General features: G+C 59.2%; 3 protein-coding genes across 12 annotated transcripts in view; 1 reads left to right on the top strand and 2 right to left on the bottom strand.

The window, feature by feature from the left end:
* The window catches only part of INTS1 (integrator complex subunit 1), a 29,242-nt gene extending 23,751 nt beyond the window's left edge, over positions 1-5,491 (bottom strand). For all 4 annotated transcript variants that reach the window (XM_080382369.1, XM_080382371.1, XM_080382372.1 and 1 more), the window contains exons 1-11: positions 5,338-5,491; positions 4,894-5,184; positions 4,138-4,334; positions 3,817-3,954; positions 2,912-3,071; positions 2,452-2,557; positions 1,982-2,168; positions 1,698-1,843; positions 1,258-1,399; positions 728-904; positions 351-459 (exon numbers count right to left, since the gene is read on the bottom strand). In XM_080382369.1, the coding sequence (XP_080238495.1) occupies positions 351-459; positions 728-904; positions 1,258-1,399; positions 1,698-1,843; positions 1,982-2,168; positions 2,452-2,557; positions 2,912-3,071; positions 3,817-3,954; positions 4,138-4,334; positions 4,894-5,184; positions 5,338-5,395 (1,711 nt within the window). In that variant the 5' untranslated portion in view covers positions 5,396-5,491. The remainder of the gene's footprint in view (positions 1-350; positions 460-727; positions 905-1,257; positions 1,400-1,697; positions 1,844-1,981; positions 2,169-2,451; positions 2,558-2,911; positions 3,072-3,816; positions 3,955-4,137; positions 4,335-4,893; positions 5,185-5,337) is intronic.
* A 447-nt stretch (positions 5,492-5,938) lies between these two features.
* Positions 5,939-20,340, bottom strand: part of LOC308061838 (lysosomal alpha-glucosidase-like) — a 16,533-nt gene continuing 2,131 nt past the window's right edge. For 2 of the 7 annotated variants that reach the window (XM_080382381.1, XM_080382378.1), the window contains exons 2-20: positions 14,802-15,339; positions 14,459-14,604; positions 13,386-13,551; positions 12,795-12,891; positions 11,716-11,835; positions 11,357-11,475; positions 11,153-11,284; positions 10,261-10,371; positions 9,325-9,438; positions 9,077-9,161; positions 8,595-8,712; positions 8,092-8,225; positions 7,819-7,970; positions 7,436-7,584; positions 7,204-7,345; positions 6,926-7,024; positions 6,652-6,816; positions 6,318-6,571; positions 5,939-6,221 (exon numbers count right to left, since the gene is read on the bottom strand). In XM_080382381.1, the coding sequence (XP_080238507.1) occupies positions 6,209-6,221; positions 6,318-6,571; positions 6,652-6,816; positions 6,926-7,024; positions 7,204-7,345; positions 7,436-7,584; positions 7,819-7,970; positions 8,092-8,225; positions 8,595-8,712; positions 9,077-9,161; positions 9,325-9,438; positions 10,261-10,371; positions 11,153-11,284; positions 11,357-11,475; positions 11,716-11,835; positions 12,795-12,891; positions 13,386-13,551; positions 14,459-14,604; positions 14,802-15,329 (2,844 nt within the window). In that variant the 5' untranslated portion in view covers positions 15,330-15,339 and the 3' untranslated portion in view covers positions 5,939-6,208. The other 5 variants (XM_080382377.1, XM_080382379.1, XM_080382382.1 and 2 more) reach the window with 5 other exon arrangements.
* The window catches only part of MAFK (MAF bZIP transcription factor K), a 14,933-nt gene continuing 13,404 nt past the window's right edge, over positions 18,812-20,340 (top strand). The window contains exon 1 of the mRNA XM_080382480.1: positions 18,812-18,889. The gene's annotated coding sequence lies outside the window, so the exon portion shown is untranslated. The remainder of the gene's footprint in view (positions 18,890-20,340) is intronic.

The raw sequence follows: 20,340 nt of genomic DNA, 5'->3' as shown, positions 1-20,340 counted from the left end.
CTGGGCAGTCACTTCAGTGCCACCCCAAAGGCCTGTCTTCTCAGCATTAGGTACTTGGAAATTCTTACAGCTGCCCCTCCATGCTTCAGCCCTGCCCCCCACACACACACAGTTCCCTTTCCCCAGCCTCTCATCCACTGCTTCCATAGATACAAGAGGCACCCAGCCATGCAAATGCCATGTCTCCCAGCTCTGTCAGTCTCAGGATGATAGCAAGCACCCCCATGTCTCTATTCAGACTGGAGGCTTATAGACCTTCCCAACCCTAGCTGCAATGTTTGCCCCAGCCCCAAGGGGAGATATCTGCCGATCTGCCCATCTTCAGAGGGAACCTAGGTTGATCCACTTACTCTTCTTCTCTCCTTTGTCCCAAGCAATTCCAGCCTCCTTCACCTGCGCTGTAATGCCAAGCATCATGGAGACAGCTAGCAAATCAGTTATGTGGATGACAAACCGCTCCTTAAAAAAAAAAAAAAAATTAAAAAAAGTTAGTTGAATCAGCAATACCCAAAGCTGCCTTCTGGAAAAGTATTAAAAAGTATTTCATCATCAAAAATGATGATCATGGATGTTTGGAAATCGGATATGGGAGCACTGCTATGAGATGAGACACACCAATACTCATGCACTCAGATAAAGAGCAAAAGAAAGAATGAAAAAACAGACATAGAAGAACCCAGTACACCACTGGTACATCCAGCAGCACAAAGGTCAAAGCAAGTAGTACCTTAAACTCCATTTCTGCATACTGGGCCTCCTTCCGCTCCTGCATAAGACCCAGACAGAAGGCCTGGAAGTTGATCTCATGTTTTGTCTGTTTGATGATCTCTCGCAGCAGAGCCCGTGAAGCCCGCAGGTAATCGTCCTTAGTAGTCAAAAGATCCTGGAACACCATTGCTAGGTACTGAGGCCAGACAGAAAGAGAAAACTTTCAGTGCATTGTAGTGTATCTGCACCCACAAAATGAAAAGACACAGGGAAACAGTGCCGGTGGTATACCCGTCTTTCAGGCCTCCAGGGGGCTATAGTAACAATTGTCTCATGAAACTTCATTCCCACAAGGTTGGTCACCCAGAATGTGGAAGTTAAGAATAAATGTGCATGGGCATTTTCTAAGAAGTGCAATAATGTAATTTCAAAAGAGTGTGATACAGATCACACAGTTGTCTGAAAAGATTTCATTTGAGCCTTAATTGAACTACTCTCTCAGGTGGGGTTCTGGGATCACTGTCAGTCATACAAGACCCTAACACCTACCTTCGGAGCTTGCTCAGAGCTATGCTGAAGCACAGTATACAGGATCTGCATGTTGTTGGGATTTCTTGCGTTTGATAATTCATTGAAAATCACAAACTTAATTGTGGTGCCCAAGTTATCCCTGTGCGCATTCAGTAGCTCTCTGCAAAGGAAGACCAGAGGTGTCAAGAGTTGACTTTTCATGGCAGCTGGACTCACTGTTTTGATTTCTCTTTAAAGTATTTAGCACACAAAAGTGAAGAGGATGGAGCACCATGTATGTCCAGTGAGATCAAAGGATTACTGAAAGACTTCCAGCCCAGTTAATTCATTTAAGTGTCACACAGAACACTCCATGGTCCAAGCTGGTATTTAAAACCACTATGCAGAGATACTGAGAGCACCAAAGCCCTAGGCACATCTTCCTTCTCTTCCCCTCACGGCCCTTGTCACTCACTCACCTGACACACAGCATGTAGTGGTTGAGAAGGACTTTTGGCTTGAGACGAATTTTGATCAGGTTGGAGATAACTTCCATGTCCTCTGAGCTGTGTGTGTTGCAGTTCATGCAGACTGACATCAGCAAGTCCTGAGCTGGCTTGGTGAGCTGCAGTGGAAGAGCAGAAAGGCTACAGCCACTTGCCATCACAGATCAGAAACTTAACTGATGTACAGTACACAGCCCTCCCAGCTGGATTCCAGATCAGGTCCAGAAGGGTTGTGCTCCAGTAGCTTCTATCCTTACCTTTGGATTCTGCAACCACATCTCTAGCCTCTGCACAGCCATCTGCCGCACCTCTTTGTAGCCACAGGTTGCCGTCAGCAGTCGAAGGAGGTTCCTGGAGACATTGTCCATTGGCTGGCGCCGGTTGAGCTGGTCCCGCAGCATGTCTAGGACATATTCCTCCACACTCTCTGCAAGGTCTTCATACCTGGGCCACACAAACTGCATTTTACTCACTTTCACACAAGCCAGCATGGTCACACTTCGCTGTGTCCAGAGATCAGCAACATTTCTTGTTTGTGGTACACATTACAAACACACAAAATCTACTCTTTTCTCCTGGAACCAGTTTGATCTGGTGCTCAACATTCTCTAGCAAGTGCCACTGGACAGCTAGTGCAGAGAGGGAGCTCCCTGCCACAGCACTACAGGAGCGGGTGAGCACGCAGATTTGCCACATGGCTACATCAGGAGAGGAAGAGGCACTGTACCTGGGCATGAGCTGGCCCGCCTGCTCCGGGCTCATCTTCTCCTCTGCAATCAGCAGCTCGCTCTGGCTGTCTTCCTCCTCTGTCATGGAAGGGTGTGGGCTACTCCCTAAGAGAAAGCAGCACACAGCATGCTTCATCAGACAGCTCCTTTCTAGAGTTCTCCCACTCACACACTTACACATTCAGCTTCTTTCAAGGATCCCCCTCAGCAACACTGCAGGAAGTCACAACTAGTTGCTTCCTCACACTGTATCACATACAGGCACATTCTCCAAGCCTCTTTCACTGCCTGCCCTCAAACGTCCCCTAGAAATTAAAGATCCCCAGATGAAAAGCAATACCTGAACTCAAAGTCTCGGCTATGTGACTCCACCCAGTAACTATTCTCACCAGCGAATAAGCTCAGCAGGCTCCATCCTCTCCCTACCCCTTTGTTCCTGCTTCCCAAACATCTCCTTACCAGCACTAAGGTCACCTCCGCTACGTCCAACTTCTCCATGCAAGAGCATGCTCTTAGGAGGCATCTTTGTGTTAAAAGCTGTTTGGATGTTATCCACAAATGTCTTGCAGTGAGGGCTGTCCACCCAGATGCGCTCCCCAAGGGAGTCCTCAATGTAAACCTGCACAAGAGAACACAAACCACGCTCAAGCCTTTTTTTTTTTTTTTTAACTGATTAATCAGAGCAGTATTTGTGAGCTTCCCCAGGTTTTATTTATTTTCAATATATAGCTGCAAAGTAGGAAACTAGCATAACCATTGCACAGATGAAAAACACATCAGATGACTGCAGGCAAGTCACGTAAGAAAAAAAAAACAACAAACACACCATTGCATCCTAGGCTCTACTGGGCACCGACCCTTTCAAGCAACAAAGCTGATTTAGCTTTAGCAAACATTTTACAACGTCTACCACCAAAATATGGAAGCTGGTCTTTTAAAAGATCAGCCTTTTTTAATTAATGGGCTCTTTTAATCCCTACGGGCAAACTGGAAAGTAAGAACTCTCTGGAACAGTTGTATCAATACAGATTGTCAAAGGCATCTTGGAAAAGAGCAGAGATAAGGCAACAAAAGGCAAAGGAGGCCGCAACATTTCAACAACCAGTGGAGATTTTCCTTAAAAAAAATAACTTCTGATTTTCTCCCTTGTAAATACATCATGCGCCTTGTCTCCAACTTCTGCCTCCCCCAGCTGCATTCCCCACACTTGGCAACAGGCCGCTGGATACCCCCCTTCACCGAAAGCGGGAATAAATCCTGTGCTGCTATCCTACCCCAAAATGCATTTTTCCCACCCCTGGCTGGTTTTACCCAGTCTGCCCACCACTGCCTCAGTCCACCATGAGCACCCTTAGTTCAACAACCTTGACAAATATCTCTGGCCAATTTTCATCCTCTTCATAAGCCGCCATGAGAAGGTTGCAGGCCAAGACAGACACGAGGCTATTCCCTTTGGCTTTGAAATTGATGGAGGCGTCTCTTCGGAGTAGGCTGCACAATGCCTGCAATATCATCCACAAAAAATAAAATAAGCAAGCCATCTAGCAAGAAAGCATACAGAAAAGCTTTAGAAAAAGAAACACGAATTGCAGTAGCTTGCCACAGAGAAACTGCAGCTATGCTCGCAAGCTGGCAGCAATGATACATCAGTAAGCCCAGTAGTCCCAACGCAGCACAGCACTCACCTCGATAACCCCTTCAGTGGCAAATATGTTTGGTTTGATTTTTGCCAGGTACATGAGGCTCAGGTAGAGTGTGGTATCAGGTTTGGCTCTGTTCATTTTCAGCTGCTTCACAGCGCCACACAGCACCCCCTCAATACGGTCATCATTGCCTTCTGCCTCTGCTGCCTCAATTTCATCCAGCAGCACCGTGGGGACAACTGCAATCATCAACACACAGGCATCAGTATTTACCCTCATGCAAAACAACCTGCCCCAGGATGCTGGCAGGGCCAGTCACCAGGAAAGCAAGGCATGGACCAGCTCACCCTTAACCCCTGCAATGGCTTTTCCCTACCCAGCTGCTATTAAAAGTTCTGTTTCACACCTGACAATGCCCCTTGACTGTTATTCAGCTTGCTTCTCTGCAAACTTATCAAACACCAGAAAACGGAACGACAATTCAAAAAGCAAGCAGCGTTCAGATCTGTTCAAGAAATATACGAATAAAATACCACAATTCAGACTCAAGAGACTTCCGCAGGGAGTCTTTCAGATGCTGCTATTAAACAGCTATCAAACAGGACGAACACAACCCAACGCCAACCACAGAGGAGACAACTGACTTCAGCCCTACGCCCAGCACAGGAAACCTTAAGGACAGCACGTAAACGTGGGTGCGGGCCTCACGACAGGCTCCTGGGCCAAAGCTCTAGAAAAGGTAAACTGAGGTTTGTGTCCTCGCCCGCCGGTCAGGGCAGAAGCACCGGGAGGCCTCACCTTCGATAGGGATGACAGACGGCTCCTTGATGGAGGGCGAAATGGCTCGTTTCTCCGCCACGGCCGCCTCTGCCAGGCGGCCCAGGGCGCTGAGGGGGGGCGTGGAGGAGAGCTTGGGGCGCTTGGTCAAGCCGGTGAGCCCCGCCGGACCCGCCAGGGCGGCGGCCGCGTCCCGCTTGCGCTCGGAGGGCAGCCCGGGGGGCGCGGGCTTCAGCAGGGTGACGGCGGCTTTGCCCTCGCCGCTCTGCCCCTTGGAGCCCAGCGCGATGAAGTCTCCGGGCGGCGGGTGCGCTGCAAGGAGACAGGGGGCAGACGTGACCGGGGGCAGACGTGACAGCACCGGCCGGCCCGCCCGCGGCCAGCGGAGGTCCCCCCCCGCCCAGCCCCAGCCCCAGCCCCGGTCCCCCTCCACGGGCAAGGCGGCCGCAGCCCGCCAGGACTCACCGGAGGGCTTGGGCACGGCGCTGGGCCGCCGCACGGCGGCCGCCTTCGGCCGGTTCATGGTGCCGCCGAGCACAGAACGCCACCGCCGCCTACGACGGGGTGCCGCCGCCACCCGGAAGCGGAAGTCCCTCGCCGCGCCCCGCCCCCGAAGTGACAGCGTAGGGCGCGCGCCCTCCCGCCGCCGGGCGGCCCCTCCCACCCCGCCGGACAGCGCCGCCTAGTGGCAACAGGGCAGTTGCGGGCAGTGGCGCCCCCCAGCGGGCTGGCGGTCTGACTGCACCCCCGAGTCGGGGGAAGGGGGAGATAAGGGTGCGGGTAGGGCGGGGGCTGGGGGGCTCCCGGGGGAGGCTGGGGGCGGAAAGGGACCGCGACCGGGGCGGGAGACGGAGGCTGGGACTGGTTGGCACTGCTGGTGGGGGATCGGGGATCCGAGCGGGAAGGGGAGGTGTGGGGGGCTGGAGCTGAGGGGGGCTGGGGTGGGGTGAGCAGCTGGGACTGGGGGGATGGAATCGGGAGGACTGAGCTCAGGGACGAAAACCAGGGGGGCCCCGCCGCAGCTGGCTGCCCCCCGCCCCCCCAGCCCCATGGCATGCTCCCAGGACAAGCTCTCCATGTGCCTTTATTGCAGCGGCCCCCACACCTCCGCCCGTACCGCCCACCCGGGGGGCACCCGTGGGGCCAGCCCCCTCCCGGTCCCCAGCCGTGCTGGAGGGGGGCTGCGCAGTGGCAGGTGACAGCGCCGATGCCCTCCCCTCTGTGGGGGCAGCCCCGAGCCTCTCCCGGGCAGGTGGTCTCAGCGTGGCGGGGGGGCCCGCAGCCCATCACAGCCACCGCAGGGAGAAGCCCCGGCTGAGGCTGAGGCCGAGGTCGGTCACGGTGAGAACCTGGGGGAAGAGAGGAGACATGTTGGGGGTATGGCCTCAGCGGGGGGCGTGTGGGGCATCCCTTCCCCTGCCCCCCTCAACCCCAGCGTCCCTTACCCACCGCATTGGCCACCAGCCCTGTGATCCTTAGGGCTGGGGAAAGAGGGGTGGAGACCCCCAGGATGGGGACCGCCAGGTCCAGGCACCCTGAGGCGGGGCTGTACCTGGTTGTCCAGGTAGGAGAAGGGCCTCTCCTGGCCGTTCAGGAGGACCTTGCTGGGTGGCTGCCGCACCCCAAAGATGCTCAGTGTGCCAATGGTGACCTCAGTAGCCTCAGTGCTGGCATGGAGGACGGTGGAGGTGAAGATGTTCTGCAGGAGGTGATGCCATGAGCACAAGGTGGCCAGGTGCCACAGGACACTCCAGCCCTGCCCTCCCCACCATGTCCCACCTGCGTGACATTAAACACCAGGTAGGAGTAGCTGCCCTGCTCGAAGGTGTCCAGGCTCTCGCCATCGTCCCAGAAGAGGTCCCCCCAGGCGGTGGCACTTGAGGACAAAGCCACGATGAGGCGCATGGGGTTCCCTCGGGTCACCTCACTGGTGGTCCCTGGTTTCTGGGGTTCAAAGACACTGGTGCTGTAGGGTTGCAAGCAGCCAGGATGGGGGTCCAGAGGCTGAGGTGCTGGGGGATGGCCCCTGGGGAGGTGACGGGAGGGTGCTCACCTGGGTGGGCAGGATGGCACCCTCCCGGACATGCAGGTTGAGGTGTTCCAGGGGGGCTGACATCTTCAGCGTCTCCCCGCTGCTGTTCACCGAGGAGCCCTGGGCAGGTGGCGAGACATGGGCGTGAGGGGGGCGGGGGCATGGCGGGTAGCCCGGGCATGGGTCTGGGGAGCAGCCACCCCCACCCCTTCCTCCACCGGGGCTTGCTGGGCTCAGCCGTGGCTTCCCACCCAAGCAGGGACCGTCAGAACCCGGCTGAGCACCACAGTGCTCCTCACCGTGTAGAAGTCGTACCATACGCCTCGGGGGAAGTAGCCTGTGACCGAGTCCACCCCAGGCTCCAGCACTGGCGTCACCAGCAGGCTCTGGCCCCACAGGAACTGCCTGTCCAGTCCCAAGGTGGCCACATCCTGGGGGAACCTGTGGTGGGATGGAGACACCGCTCGGATCAGCCACTTCTCTGTCATCCAGCCTAAGCATCTCCCCAGCTCCCAGCGGGGATGCTCTTACTCAAAGAACAAGGGCCGGGCGACAGTGTCCCCTTGCAGGTGGGCACGGTGGAAAAGAGTGTAGAGGAAGGGCAGGAGGGAGTAGCGGGTCAGCAGCACATCCTTCATGGCCGTCCTTGCTGCGGGGCTGAATGCTGTTGGGTCCTGGGCCTGGGGGCAATGTGGGGAGTCAGCAGGCACCCCATCCCCAACCCCACCAGGCATCCCCACTGCCCCTGACCTCCTGCATCCCGCTTCCCTCATCCCACATTCCACATCCTCAATCCCGCCATCCCCCATCCTGCTTCCCTCATCCCGCTTCCCCCATCCGATATCCCACATCCCACAGCCTATATCCCGCATCCCACCCCTGGGATGCTTCCCACTGGGCACGCTGCCCTCGACCTGCTCGTTCTGGGTGTTGTGGTTGCGAGCGAAGGGGTAGAAGGCACCGAGCTGCATCCAGCGGGTGCACAGCTCCTCCGAGGTGCTGCCGGAGAAGCCGCAGATGTCCGCCCCAACCAGCGGGATGCCGAAGAGGCTGAAGCTCAGCATCCCTGAGGGCAGGGACGGTCAGCAGGGCACAGGAGTTTGGACGTGTCTCCAAACAAGCAGAAAGCTCGATGGAACTGGGGGTGCTGGTGGCAGGGGTGTCTGTGGGCAGCCTGTGCCACCCACCTGGGATGGAGTAATACATGTCCTTCCACTGGCTCTGGTTGTCACCCAGCCAGTGCCCCGAGTACTGGCCCTGGCTGGGGAAGGTGGAGCGGGAGATGACAAAGGGGCGCTTCCCCCGGATCTGGATCAGAGCGCTGGAAAACAATGGGGAGAGCTGGGGGCAGGAGGTGAGAGCAGCCCCACAGGAGTTCACACCTTATCTCACAAGGATGGAGGGAGAGGTCCAGCCCCATGGCAGCCCTGCGGGGCCGGAGGGTCAGCCCAAGCGGTACAGCAAAGGCTCAGCACTGGGACTGGCCTCACCCCCCCATCCCTCCCACAGCGGTGTCAGCTCCCCCCTCCTCTTCCACGTTATTCCCATCCCAGAGGTTGTGAGCAGCCAGGGCATCTCTCCTTCAGGTCGGGCACTCAAATTCCCATTCTTTCCCTACACAGCCCTGAGCAACAGCAGGATTTTGTCCCATCCCATCCCCAGGCCGGCAGGAAGCAGGATGCTTGGGTACCTTGCTGTGGCTTTGGCTTCCATCAGCCCATAGAGGTTGTGGAGGTTGTAGTGCACTGAGGCTTTCTGCTTCGCTGAGGCACACACCGTCTTTGCAGAGAGGGAATCACCCAGCACGGCTGCCAGGAAGGAGAGCCCCCGTTGGCACATGGGGGGGTGTGTGTGCAGGGGATGTAGACCCCCGCCCAGATGCTTGCTGGCTCTGGGTCAGCCCTCCCACACACAGGAGCCAGCCATTGCTGCCAACACAGCAACAAAAGCTCATGCAGAAGGTCCCATCCTGCACTCTGACATAGCCCCGACAAGCGTACAAGGCTTGGGCATGGACACCAGCACACCTAAGTAGGGATGGAGGCATTCAGGGTGTAAAATGGAGACACGCTGTCTCTTAAAAATGGGTTTCCCCCATCACACTTGGTTGCCAGCGATCTCAAAGCACATGATACCTACCAGCACAGCCTTGTATTTCATCTCCCTCCTTACCCGGTGTGTAGGGTGGGCTGTCCAGCTCTCCTGGGGGGCAGCCGTCTTCAGACCCATCCATGAAGTTGGATGGCTCATTCATGTCCTAAGCAGAGAAAATTGTAAAGCAACTTCAAGGGGGAGGTTTGGGGGATCAGTGGATAGACCTGGAAAAGCTGTATTTGAGGGAGAGACGGTCCTGCCGGGACACACACCAGCATAAGCCGAGCTGCTGGCAGGGAGTGAGCCGGGGGCAAGGAGGGACTTACGATCCAGAGCCCATCAAAGGGCACGTGGGCATGGAAGCGCTGCAGGTTCTCCAGCCACCACTGGTGCGTGTCTGGGTTGGAGAAGTCTGCAAAGGCAGTGAAGCCGGGCCAGACCTGCAGGGACACCACAAAACCAGGGGTTCAGCAAGCGGGTGATCTGTGGGGGACCCCCATGGGGAACAGGGTGCCAAAGGGGTGTGAGCATGCTGGAGGGCCAGGGGTGCAACAAGCAATAAACCAGAAAGTAAACCCAGGCCAACCACTTCCAGTCCTGGATGCTGCATGTACAGCATCCCTCCTGCCTCCGTGGTGTCCGGGAGCATCGGGATGCTGGGGACTCCCACCTGGCTGGGTGGGCAGTGGCAGCTGATGGAGTGGCTGCTCTGCCTCTGCTTGCACAAGCCCTGATACCACCTAGCCCAGGGCATGTCAGGAAAGAGCTGTGATTTCTCCACGCTTTGCCTCACTTCAGGAATTTTAGCTGATTCATTTTTCTCCATGTTTTCAGGCTACATTAAAAGTCTCCTCCTCACAGACAGCGAAGGAGAGCTGGTGGGAGCAAATGGTGGTGGGGGGGGACACGCTGGAAGGGGAGCACTGCGGAGCAGATCCAGAGGCGCGTGTCCGTTGCGGACAGCCTCGCCTCGCCCCAGGAACGGGAAGGGAGAGAAATCAGATGACCAGGCTTGGGCAGCGCTGCCAACTCTGTAAAGCTCATATGACTTCCACGGGCTCCTCTGCTGGGGCAGGGGCTGGCTCCCGGGGCCGGTGGAGACACCAGGAGGTGACACGCGAGGCCGAGGGCTGAGCCAGGCTCTAGCAATCATCCCGGAGAGGCCCTTCGGCCACTTGGCTTTCCCTCCAGTGTGAGGGATGAAATCCCAACCCTGCGATGGCACGACCCGCGGGGCTGGGACTTCCCCTGGAGCTCCTCACCTGTCCGATGAGTGGCTGCCCTTGGGTGGTGTTGAGGAACAAGCCCCGTCTCAAGCCTTCGTCAAAAGGCCAGTAGGAGCCGTGAGGGTTGGTGCTGCTGATGCCGGGATCCTGGGGACGGAGCAGAGGTTAGCACTGTTCCTGGCAGACCGTGGCCCCTTCCCCCTGGCCGGCCAGTGTGATTCAGAGAAGAGGACAACCCAGACAGGGTCAGCCAGAGCCCACACACGGTGGCTGTTTTCCCCATGGGGAACAGAAACTTGCTTCAACACTTCCAGGCATGTTTTCTGAAATGCCACTTCTGCAAGTCCCCAGGACCCGTTAGGGTGTTTTGGGGAGGTGGGGGACAAATAAAAGCAATCTTGCACTTATGCAAGAAACGTCAGGTCACAGACGGGCTTGGGCTACAGCAGGGAGTTCAATGGGGAGGGAGCTCGATCTTTCCCTCCCCAGCACCCCCTCATCCCCACCACCCACAGCAAGCAGAACCCACACCCCCTTTCCTTGTGGAGGGAAGAAGGGAGATCACAGCTGGGTCACGAGAATCCAGCACTCGTGGGGTTGTGAGGGCACCCAAGCTGAGGACCCACGAGTTAAACAGCCTGACCCACAGTTCCTCCAGTTCTTTCACCCACAGGGGACAGGAGCATCCTTGTACTCCCACAGCAGACAGGAACACAGCACCAGAACCTAGCCCATGTCTCTGTGGTCCCTGCATTAGGGGGATTTCCAGTGGCAGTTTACAGCTGCCCGCCCAGCACTGAGGCACAGCCCTGGATACAAATCCCCAGGACCAGGGATGATTGGCTAGGTCCAAGAGCATCCCTTATGTTTCCGTCTTACATCCCAGCTCTGCAGAAAAGACAGCACAGGGGGAAAGGAGGGGGAGTACCAAGATCATAACATAGCGCTGCCCATGTTTGTGGAGGTCTTCTACCAGCGAGGGGAGGGAGGCAAATTTCTGGGGATCGAAGGTAAAGTCCCGGTACCCATCCATGTAATCGATGTCATTCCACTGCACATCCTGTGGGACAGAGGCTCAGGGATGGGTAACAGACCTTGGACACCCCCCCACTCCACAGGTCCGACTGGTTACCTGGGGGATCCGGTAGTTCCTCATGGCTCTTACAATCTCCCAGGTCTCATTGCTGGATCCATAGCCCCAGCGGCAGAGGTGGAAGCTGAGTGCCCAGAGGGGTGGCATGGCTGGGAAACCTGTGGGAGAGTGGGAGCACAGATAGGGTGACCCGAGATGACAGCAGCATCTCAAAAGGATGGGAAGGGGAGGGTGGCGAAAGGCTGACCCCTGATGTGCTGGGTGGGCTGGGGAGGGGATGGCTAGGGGCTGCTGACCCCTCTCCAGCTGGAAGGGCTGGGGACAGTGGTGAAGCTGGGGTGAGACAGGGATAAGGGCATGGAGAAGATGGATGGCCATGCTGGGGTGCGGGCACTTACCTATCACCTGCTGGTATTGCTGGATGACCATGTTGGGATCAGGCCCCAGGAAGATGTAAAAATCCAGGACCCCCCCAATGGTCCTCCAGGTCAGGCCCGGAGCAGGCTGCAGGGCCACCTCTTGCAGGTGGGGGGATAGAAAAAGACAGTGACCATTGGGGAGAACCCCCCAGACCTGGACCCCCACGTGGGGGACCAGGCAGCACCACAGGCAATGCTCAGCTTCTGGCAGGGGAACTAAGAAATCATATGACTGGGAGATCACTGGCTTGTGTGGGGAGAGAGCTCTCTATCTTAAAAATTTGCTCTTTAAGCCCAAAGCTGCGCCATTCTCCCAGCTTCCATGTAAAGACCAAGCACATGCAGGACTCCCCTTCACGTCCTTCCCCAAAATCCCCTCCTGAGTGAATCAAGAGCTACTTGTACAAGTGAGCATGTGGGCTTTCCTGGGAAGGGCTTTTCAGACGATTGAGCCCTCAAGCTTCAGCTCAGGTGGTTGCATCTCCCACGAGCTCCTCCTTGGAGCATGGCTGCAATAAAGCCGAGCGCAGCTGGAGCTCCGGGAGTCCTACCATGTGCAGCATCGTCCCAGCTGGCTGCAAGCGGTGGCTGCTGGGAGGGACGGGTGGTCGCTGGTGCCGTCCCCAACACGGCAGGAGCCCACGGGAGCTGCTGCGTTATCAGCTGGCACACACGGCCAGATCCCACAGCTGGGAAGAGCATGGCTGACGGCATCCCCAGCTGTGCCCCAGCCGTGCCACGCCACTGGACCTGGGGGCAAGGGCGTTTCGGGTCGAGGGGGAATGGGCAGAGACCCGCACACAAGGGACTTGCTTTTATGAAGGCAACTCAGCAGCTGGGCATGTGGTTAAACTGCTCAGCAGTTGCTAAAGAGCCTTGCCGTAGCCAGGAAACAGATGGCTATGCTCAATAACGGAGCCATCAAACCACATCTTTCCCTTTTACGGCTTCCTCTCACCCCAAGTTCCTGATCTGGCCGCTCCCGCAGCTCCCATCCATCCCCTCCTGCCGGGTCCTCCTCCAGGACAAACTGGCCTGGGGTCCCCTGGGACACCTACCTATTGCATTGCTGTTGAGGAGGAAAACCCCATGAGCATCTCCACCCTCCTCCATCAGCAGGTAGAAGGGATGAGCACCGTACAGGTTGAACGATTCCTGCAAAGAGGATGTGCCGGGTGACAGAGCAGCCCCCAGGCAAAGTGGGAGAGCCCCACATCACTGGGGGTAAAAAAACAACTCTGTGCATCTGCTGCCACCACCCAACCACACATCTGTCACCCCTTGTGGAGGACAAGGTGAGGGATGAGGATGGTTTTGGAGCTGGTGCTGAATGCCATGGGAGGCTGCTTCTTCCTCACAGCTCAGGGGCTGCTCCAGAGCTGGGCTGGGCAAGGGGGAAACCTCCTGCCTTGCCACAACCTGTTGCACTAGTGACAGGGTGGAGCAGAAAACACTCAGGGCCCTCAGAGTGCCAAAAGCCTTTTGCAATTGCTCTGAAATCCTCCCAGCACATACCTGCCCATTAGCCTTGACCAGCCCCTGCCTCTCCCAGTGCTGCCGCCCACCCCCTTGCCATGTTTTCCCAGGGCTTGTCCCATGCACCCCGGTCCTCGCCCCCCGCACCCCCACGGGGAGGGGGGAGATGGTACCGTGGGAGCGACGTCACGGGCCCACAGTGTGAGGGTGTTCCAGTCCAGGCTGTGCAGGAAGGTGCCACGGTGCTCCCCCAGCCCATAGAGGAACTTGGACGGGAGCGATGTGGATATCTGGAGAAACTGGTTAGCAAAGATCAAGGGGGCCACGGTGGTGTTGAGCCTGTCAGGGTGATACCGAGGGAGAGAGGTCAAGAGGGGATGTTGGGATCTATTGGGATCCATTTGCCAATCAACAATTGACCCCTTCCCTCTTGAAACATCCCCAGGGCCAGCACAGCAGCATATGTCCCACCCCACATCCAGCCCCAACATCGTGGCCCAGACAGCAAATTTGAGTCTGGCTGGATGTGAGGCACAGCCTGAGCCCAAACAAGCCTGACCCAGCACAGCACAGCCTTTCTTTTGACACCAGAAGTTTCCACCCAGGTTATTATTAACCACCAAGGCAATATGGTGGTGGGGTTTCTCAGCCTGTTGTCGCTGATAAGCAGCTCCCAAGTAAAGGACAGAGAACAGGCACCAGCAAAAGGGAAGGGGGAGGAAAGGACAGAATCCCAGAACACCCTGGCCATACCTCAGCAAGCCGTTGGTGCTCACCAACAGCTTAGTGTAGGCAAAGCCATGGAGGCAACTGAGAGCAGCACAGCAAAGCCACCCACAGTCCTTTTCCACAAAAAGCCTGGAGATGTGGGTGTCCCTATAGCTTGGACAACCAGGGAAATCCAAAAGCAGGCGAGACACGCAAAGCCACAACCCTTCAGTGGCCCTTTCCCCAAGCCACCAGGTGGCTTATTGGTGATGTGCTGGGGACCTGCACAATGCTTGTCTGTTTTTGGACCGGAGAGGAATTAGGGCACTGGGAGGTTTTTGGAGAGATGCTCCCCAGATCCCACCCAGCCCTGACATGACCACAGTAAGCACTGGAAAGATGAAGAGTAATTATTGGCTGGAGATCCTGCAGTGTGGTTTTTCCTAGGAAAAACCTCCAGGAAGCGTGCTGGAGCCTGCCTAGGGTGGGGTGAACTTCCCCCCACCTGCTGTGGGATGTGGAGGAGGTGGGTTCTTACAGCACTGTCCCTGTCGTCTTGCGCCGCAGCAGCACCCCAAAGGGGTCCCAGGAGAAGTCCAGACTGTAGATGGGGTTTTCTGCCCTCTTCATCGTCTGGGGAACCTCTAGGGGAACCTCATACCGTGGATTGGTCGCATCAGTTATCTGCAAAAGGGAGAAAATGCACTTTAAAGACCAGCAAAGAAAGAGGGCAAAGGGTTGGAGATGCTCTTGACCACATACAACCATGCCTGGAGCACAGCAGCTTCCAGACTTGGTCTGAGCAGGGGACGGTTACCTATGGGATGGAGGGTACAGAAGCGCAGTCCCAAGCTCTGAAGGGCAGCCAGCGTGAAGCTCACCTTGATGTGCAGCCGCGTGTCTGTCTGAAACTCCACGTCCAGCCTCAGCATCCCAATGTCCTGGGGGTAATAAGCCTTCTCCCTCCGCACCAGCAACCCCACCATGCCCAGCGCTGTCTGGTTGAGGCTCTCCAGGGTGTAGCTGGGGAAGTCAGGGGGGTAGAAGCACCAGGGCACTCCCCGCTTGCCCCCTGCCGACGGGGGGGTCTCCATGAAGCAGCACCCCCGGCTTTCGCAGAGCTCCTGGGTCACCACGACATGCCGCTCTGGGTAGCAGTCAAAGCGGTGGTTTTCAGGCACCAGGAGACATGTGGGGGGCAGTGTGGGTCTGGGCCAGCCCCCTGATACTTGCTGTAGCACCCAGACCGTGATGGTGCTCAGCAGCACAGCAGCCACCAGCAGCCCGCTGCCCACCCACCACGGGGCCAGCTTCCCGCGGCCGGTGGGTGTTGAGGCAGCCCCTTCCTCCTCCACCCGACATGCTGCTGGCTGCGGCACTGTTGTCGTCAGCTTCTGGTACGACTTCATTGTCCTGGCACTGGAGTGAGGGAGAGATGGAGGCAAGTGTGAAGGAGCTAGAGAGGAGGAGCTCACCCAAGCCTCGAGGACGGCTTCCCCATTCCGGACGCCCACAGTGCAGACAGAGCCTGCCCACCTTGGCACCCAGCACCTCGATGTCGGTGCCCTCAGCTAAGATGCATGTGGCAAACTCAGCAAAGGGTGGCTTTGCCAGGGGCGGGTGGTCCTGACCCTGCTGGAGTGCGGGGAGGTGCTGCCACAGGACTCTCCGCCAGCCCCAAGAGACAAAGTGCCACCTGCCTGAACCCCACCTGCTCTTGGGGGGTGCCAAAGTGGCCCCTCGGTGAGTTTTTCCCTGGTCTGAATTTACAGGCTGCAGCATTTCTGGAAGCTGCAGGCAAAACCGAGCTCCCTCTGCCCACGGGAACAGAGCCGTAGTGCTGGGAGTTGCGGCTCCCAGGTACTGAGCATCCTCTGCTCCGAGCATCCTCTGCTGTCGCCCAAAGCCCTGAGTCAGAGGTTTTAGCCCTGGGGAGAGCTGGATGAGGGATGGCAGGGAATGCACCGTCAGTCTTTGCTTCCCACTGATAAAATCTGATTTTCACAAACTCTCAGGCAAACATCTCCTGAACTGGAAGGAAAGAAGACCCCCACATTCCTGCTGAGCCCAGGGAGCGATCTCAACACCTTAAATAAGAGACACAACTTTCTTCTTTCCATCTCCTGCCCAAACCATAGGCACCTGGACCCCACCCATCTCCGCCCTGCAATCTGCAAAAGCTCAGCAAAACGTCTCTCCTCCAAAAGCAGATTTTATTCCCTGGCAGCCCCTCCCCAGCTCCGGCACCAAAACGGCTCAAACTGCCAGGGCCTGGCTCCGAAGCCACCCTGGGCGCAGCGCCTGCCCCACACAGCACCTCAGCCTTATGCAATCGCCGCTCACTCACCCACGCGTGGGTGCCTTTGGGGTGCCAGCACCCACCCACCATCACCAGTGAGCACCGTCGCACCCAGCATGCAAACCCCAGGGACCTCGGCATGCCACCAGCCCATGCACTCATGCTCATGCCAGGCCGCCCCGTGATGCAGTAGCATTCACTGGGGGGACAGCCAGTGCCTGCAGCAGGGGGATCCCCAGCCCAGCACGGGGAGGCACAGTGCCCCAGGACCCCCCTGCCCGGCCTGCCTGGGCCCCGCTCCGGCCATGCCAGGCGCTTACATACACGTGTCTCCTCTTGACATTGTGGCTGCGGGCAGCGGGCAGCAGGCAGGCGGGCAGCAGGCAGCAGGCAGGCAGGGCTCCCAGCTGCTGCAGCTCTGCCTGCTCCACCGTAAACACCCTACAAGGCGCCCCGCTCCTACCGCTCCTCTCTAGTAGCAGCGCCTGCACACATGCCTCTCTGGCAACTTCCCAGCCACTCGCTCCTCTGGTTTGTGTGCTTTGTCTTTATGTATTTTTTTTTTTTAATATATGTATCTATGCTCAATGCTGTTCAAAGGTGGAGAATACGGGAGATTATTTTTTAGATGTTCCCCAGCCTGGATGCACACAGGGTCTCAAAGCCTGGAGTATTAATGCTTCTACTCTGCTTTTAGGGTGAGAGCACTGTACCTAAAGCAGCGTGACAAAGCTGCCTGTGCTGAATCCTGCACCGTGGCTTTGGGGAATGGTGATGCCAGATGTGTTCTGAGCACATGGTGGGTGGGCTAGACCCACAAAACCCCACACTTCCCAAAACGAAGCCCCTTTTTTCCATCCAGGTTTTCACCAGAGGTCCTTTCTCCAATGCACTCCTGTTCATCTGGTTAACGAGTGCATATAATTGCACACTCCCTGGCCAGGCTTCCCCACTCTTGGGGGACTTGGGAGAGCTGCTCATTGTTTACTGTCGAAGGCCACTGCAGTCTAAAGGTCAGCAGCAAAGGACAACAGACCTTTGGAGCGGAGTTGCTTTCCCCGGGGAATGAAAACAAAAAGTAAGAGCTGTTGTGAACAGCACGATACAGCCAGAAGCAGAATTTCAGGTGACATGACCGACCCACGCACCCCACCATGCTGTATGCAATCTGGCAAACGCATGTTGTTGCAAAGACAGGGGAAAATACCTCACTGTCTCATGGATGTCTCAGGGAAAACCCTGGATGATGCAGGACAGTTCTGGTTATTACCACCTGGAAAGGGCACGGGGGCAGGTGGCCATGCTGGAGACACTGGTGACCCCAAGGCTCCCACCACCAGCACCCCTCTCCTTGCTTGTCTTGGCTCTCTGAGCCACCCAGGATGTAAAGGAGACCTGGAGACAAACCTCAGAGACATCAACGGGGACCACAGGGATGGCTGAAATCTGCCCTCCAGCCCTGAGCTCAGCCTGTCCCAGTGCCTGCAGCAGGTTTGCAGCCAGAGCCCGCAGCTCCCGAGAGGCGAAGGCTGGCACTGCTGCAGTCACACTGGGTGGCAGCTTCATGCCGCCACCTGGGAGCTTTGCCCAACCTCATTAGCACAATTCCAATAAAAAACAGGGGTTCCTACCAGCGGGGAGGTGCATCTGCCCAACCCCCGCTTCAGCCAGGGCCCGCAGGGCTGCACCAGCCGTGGGGGTCCCCATGCTTTGCACCTTGTGTTGCCCAAAGGGAGCAGCGATAGCCCGGACCTGACTCAAAGCCTCAGCTACGGCCCTTAGATACGCACCAGTGAGGGTCTTTGGGCCCGAGGCTGGAAAGCCCAAGTTGCAGGGGGCCAACACAGACTTTCTAGTATAGTTATGAACACGAAAAAGATCAGAGGGAGCCCAGCTTTGATGGAGGCAGCTGGGTTTGGGCAGCCACATGCGTCATGATGGTTTTTTGACGCATCTGCATCATTGTTGGGTGCTGCCAGGTCTGAAACACCACGTGCGCCACGGGGTCAGGGCACAGCGTTAGCAGCTCTCGCAATTGCAGGGGGAAAGCGCGAGGTCAGGGTTCAGGATCCGGCCCTGGGGCAGCCCCCAGGGGTGCCGGGCGATGGCTGGTCCCGGTGGCCGCCGGCGGCGCAGGACAAGCCCTGCCTGAGGCCCCAAACGGACCTCTGGGACCAAACTGACCCCCGAGAGCCTCCCGGCGCCCCGTCCCGCTGCAAACCCAACCGCGCGCCAGCGTGCAAAGCCCCACGGCCGCGCCGCGCCCCGCTCCCCGGGAGCGCTCGGGGGGCCCCGGGCCCTGGTCCGCGCTGCACACCCCGCCGGGGGGGGCGCTACGTGCCGGCCCCGCCCCGTCCCCGCGCCCTTCCCCATGAATGAACCGCGCGGGCGTGGCTGGGGGGTGACGCGGCGCGGCGGGGGCGGGGCCGGGCGGTGACGCGCGGCGTGACGCGCCATGCCGGAAGCGGCGGGGGCGCTGGTTGGTCGGCGGCGCGGCGGGGGGGAGGGGGCCGCCCCGCGCTTGTTGTTGTCCGCGGGACTCGCTGGCAGGGAGGGAGGGAGCCGCGCAGCGCCCCCGCCGCCGCCCCCGCCGCCCCCCGCCGCCGCCGCCCCCCCCCCCCGCCGCCGCCCCCGCCCCGGGCGCGCGCGCGCGCTCCCGCCGGCACGCAGGTGAGGAGCCGCCCGGGCGCGGTGGGGCGGGGGCGGGGGGGGTTGGTTGGGCTGGGGGGGGGGGTGTGGGGGAAAGCAGCCGCGCGTTCCCGCCGAATGGCGGGAGGGGGGGCAGGGGGCGCGGGGGCGGTGGCCTGGTGCGGCCCGGCTGGACTCGCCTCGGTCCGGTCGGGTCCGGTCGGGCGGGGCGGCGGAGGTAAAAGTGCTGAGTCACCACCGCGCCGGGCACGTGGTGCCGCCGCCCCTCGCACCGGGCCGGGCCGGGCTGCGCGCACGTGGGCCCCGGCGGGGCGGCGGCGGGGGAGGTGTCGGGGCAGCGCGGCCCCTCGGCCCAGCCGCCCCCAAAGCGCCGGGGAGCCGCGGCGGGGCGGGGGCTCGGCGGGCCCCGCGGTCACCCCTTCCCGCCGCCTCAAGCCCCAGCGCGGGGCCAACGCGGCTCAATCGCCCGCGGGATGGGGCTGGCGGGGGCCGTGGGGTCCCCTCGGGAAGGCCGGCGTGGCCGCGCCTGGGCGGTGCTGACCCGTCTCCCGTGGTTATTGTGATTGTCCCCCCCGCGGACGAGCGCGCAGCCTGCCGCCGCCTTTGAATGGCTCTGAAAATACAGGCGAGGAAACCTGTTGTGACGCCGCGCGCTCCGCGGTCTAAAAATAGCCGCTTTTGTAGTAACGGAGGGAGCCGGGGCGCAGCCGGTGCCGGGCGGCGTGGCAGCAGCGGCCCGGGGGAGCCGCTCCCCGCCCCGGGTTATCGGGCGGGCGCAGCCGCCGGGGGAAGCGCCGGCCGGGCTCCGCGCTGCCCGTCGGTCGGGCCGGGGCTGCGGCTGCAGCGGGGGTTATCTGTCCCGGGCACGGCGGGGCGGAATAGGAGCGGGGCGTGGTGTGTTCGGGCCGGTCCCGGAGCCGGGGGGGGGGGCAGCGCTTCGAGCGGGGCGCTGCGCCGTTTCCCCCGGGGGAGGGGGTGCTGCCCCAGTGGGGACTGAGCCGGGAAGGGCGGGGGGGAGCCTCTGCCTGGCTCCCGGGGACTGTGGCGCTGGTGGGATACCCGGGGTGGGAGCGGGGTGCCCGAGGGTCGGGGCTCTCCCGGTGTCGGGTCTGTCGGCGGGAGGAAGGGCTCCCTCTCCCCCTCGGGCTGCCGGCCCGCTGCCTCCCTCGTGGCCGCGCCGCGGGGGTTTGTTTCACAGCTTCTGCGGAAAGCAGGCCACGAGGGCTCCAATTAGGAACGAGCCCCCTTTGGGCAAAGTTGTTACAGAAAAGGGAAAGGCCTCCGTTTTCACTTTCGCCCGGCTGCCCCCTCCCTCACCGCGGAGCCCGGGGACTGCGGGGGGAGCCCCCATGAGGCAGGTGTCTCCCGGGCGCCTTTTCCTTGCGTTCCCGGCCTCCACGAAGCCGTGTCCGTGGAGGAGCGCAGCCCCTCGCCTGGCACCTCCTGCCATGCTGCTGTCAGGGGTTTAGCAG

The sequence above is a fragment of the Falco punctatus genome, assembly GCF_963210335.1.
Source record: "Falco punctatus genome assembly, chromosome: 4".
Classification (NCBI taxonomy): domain Eukaryota; kingdom Metazoa; phylum Chordata; class Aves; order Falconiformes; family Falconidae; genus Falco; species Falco punctatus.
Note: the sequence above shows the minus strand (reverse complement) of the source record. Positions and strands in the feature narration are given on the sequence as shown.